At 29.7% G+C, this 3,258-nt stretch overlaps 1 protein-coding gene across 1 annotated transcript; it reads left to right on the top strand.

The window, feature by feature from the left end:
- Window positions 1-855: 855 nt before the first annotated feature.
- On the top strand, window positions 856-2,383 carry LOAG_09013 (hypothetical protein; the record flags this gene model as incomplete). The annotated part of the gene is made up of 3 exons (XM_003144542.1): window positions 856-918; window positions 1,847-1,946; window positions 2,130-2,383. The coding sequence occupies 3 exons, from the start codon at window positions 856-858 to the stop codon at window positions 2,381-2,383; spliced, it is 417 nt and encodes a 138-aa protein (XP_003144590.1).
- Between the last annotated feature and the right edge of the window lie 875 nt (window positions 2,384-3,258).

Genomic DNA, 3,258 nt, shown 5'->3' on the forward strand with positions numbered 1-3,258 from the left:
TTATATGGTTTAAATTTATGTTATTTAACGAGTGAAAAACCACTTAAAAGACTGATTACAAGGATAAATGTGATCTCTTGACTCTCTTTTATATATATATCCTTGATTATCATATTATTAAACTAAACAGATTTAATAATCATTATGAATGGATATTATTAACCTAATATACGGTTGTTGTTGTAATGAGATGAGAGAGTAATTATTGGGATAATTAGATTATTGCTTATATTACTTGGTTAATACTTCGTAAACTTATGTTCTAACATTTTAATTATAAATTTATTGAGTCAATTAATAATGATAATTTTCTCAAAAGGAAAAATTGAAAAACGTTATATATCTTGGTTCTCAACAACCAGAGAGCTTTGCATTTGTAAAAATTTACACTTCTTGACTTTTCGGTGAATTATTTTTTTTCTTTTTTTGAGGAAATTAATTCAAATTTTTTATGAATTGTTCTTTAATTAGGGCATCCAGAAAGCCATTTATATGCTTTACTTTATAAAAAATTTATTTGTGAAAGAAATCCTTGGTGGAATAATCATATCGAGAAAGGAAAAAAGTTCATTCCTATTATCCAATTCTTCATATTAGGGGTCACAGTGGACATGGATACCCACTTCCAAGTTTATTTAATCATATTAAGTTGTTTTCATATTGTATGCGTTAACAATCTAAAGCTATCAAATAATTTTAAATTTTAGCAATTATATATTCCATGATTAGGACAATATATTCCTGATTTTTATTGTAAATGATCGGATGATTTGATTTTGAAACTTCTACTTTGACAATAAAACCGTGATCATAGATAACATTTATATTACAGGTAACTTGATTGACAATACAAATATGACGAATTTGTTGAATAGAAAGAACAGGAATAAACCATTTATCAAGCAATATCTCTACAAAGTAAGAAAATAATGAAAGATGATAATGAGGCACTTAATAGTATCACATCAAAATTTAGAGTACATATAATTGCATGATAAAATCTACGTGAAAAATTTTTCAGCCAATTACTTTTAGTTATATGTGTAAGTAATCTTGCAAATAAAAGTCTCAACGTTTATTTCCGGAATACAAGCCTGAATATAACGCTTGTCAACGTATATGTTAATAGAGCAAGCGTTCGCAAATAACCAACAAGCTTAAGTGCACTGAATAAACTACAGATAGAGTGTGGGCAAATCCCAAGGTGGGCCTTATATTTGGATCAAACATACCTTGGATATTTTAACAGGCTATTCGGACAGCTGCATTTTGAACTCTCTGCTGTCATTTTTATCTATCTTCCTCCTTACTTTAACTTATTCATTCTTTCTTCACGCATGCATCCATTCACTATCATTGTTATTTTATTCTTCTCTGTCACCTATTATATGCATGTTTGTGCCCGAACTTCAGGTAATAAATGTTTCAGTGTGCCAAATTATTAAGTCTCTCTTGATCTCAGAAGTCATTCTACGGAATTATCAAATAACGAAAGATAAAATAACGAGGTCCAGCGTTTTTCCAAAAAATTATTTCAAGAAAGAAGTCTTTTACAATAAGTTAAGTTAACAAAACATATACTAAAAACAGGATATCAAAACCACTTAAATTTTACACGTCGATAGAATTATTTTGTCGTTTTTGCAAGAATTAATGCTCTTACTTTTTCGTTTATGATACCGGAATGTAAGTTAGTGACAAGCTCAATTCGAACTTTTTCAAGATCTCTTAGAAAGCTGATGAAATTGAAACTGAAATGAGGATATGCTTATTGTTTCTGAAAATTGAAAAACATCTGCTTTTCATTTTATCTTAACAAAAGAAAAAATAAACAATATTTTTGAAGGAAAAGTCAGGAAATGAGGGAATTAGTTCACAAAGTTTTCCCATTCTCTTTTCTCTTCCGGTTAATTACAAAAAACATGAAGAAAAGAAAGTTTTTGAAAGTAATTTGATCGAATTTTAATATCTTACGAGATAAATTCCATAGAGCAAAATTATAAACAATATCTGGAAAATATATTAGGTAGAAAAAATTTTATCAAAGTAAGTTATACACAGTATTTTGTCACTAAATTAACTTGATAAAAATGAATGATGACCTCCGCGTACACTATCAGAATTTGCAGATGGATGGGAATGCAGTGATAGTAGTTTGCATGGAAAACGAACAAATGAAGCAGGTAAAGCAATTCACTTCATACGATCACATCTTGGTCTCATGCGGTTTGGTAAACGTAATGCAGCACAATATGGTATTATCCGGTTCAATAAACGGATTGATCTGGATCACTTAACGCAACAAAATGATGAAGGCAATAGCATTGATAGCGATAATGGTTACCGTAATTCCTACATTAAAGCATATCCTTTTGGTTATTAATAAATCTTTTGAAAATATGGGAAATAACAAATTCATGTGTGAATAAAGATCAGAAATTGTTAGTAATAGCAAAAATTTGATTTTTGTTTCATCAAACTTTCCCAATAAAATGTTTGATGTCAAAGAGATGCGCAATTATAAACCGGAATGATTAGGTTGAATAGTAATTACTCGTTGCCTGCCTAATATTTCGTGAAGCTTATACAATACACAGCTTGCACACGTTAGCATGTACAATGCGCAGAATATCTATTTTTTAATTATCAAGCATCATCTAAGTAAGAATTATGGTAACAAATGAGAAGGTTATCGTAAAACTGGAAAGCAACTGCGAAGAAAATATTATCATCCGTGAATTCTAGTAAAAAGAACTAGAATTTGCAACTTCCATGGATAAAATGCAATGATATACTCTTATTAAAAATAAAAACAATTCAGTCCCAACTTGCATCGCCGCCGTACGTTTTGTTTTATTTTCATCAAACTTCATTCGGTACCACAAACTTTATCAAATTCAATATTCCAGTATCAATTGTGTAGGCATATTATCAATGAATAATTTTTTAATGGTTCATTTCGCTTTATTTCGTATATTTAACGCTTCAGGATTATCAGTTAGAACAATAAACAAATTCTATCCGATATAATACAAACACATGATTTGGTTTGTCGAAAAGCAACAACAAAAACGTGAAATAAATTAAGCTCTCACCTCATTCCTATCAGCAAAGTACGACGGTATGGAACGATTATTTCACACCTTTATTAAATTCGAATTTTTTTAAATTTGCTATTACGTACAATACCGCAAGAATAGCCCAATGTCCAATTGCCGGTTTCATCATTCCGAGATTTATTAGTTTTCCTACTTGTCA

This window comes from Loa loa (assembly GCF_000183805.2).
Source record: "Loa loa unplaced genomic scaffold supercont3.41, whole genome shotgun sequence".
NCBI lineage: Eukaryota > Metazoa > Nematoda > Chromadorea > Rhabditida > Onchocercidae > Loa > Loa loa.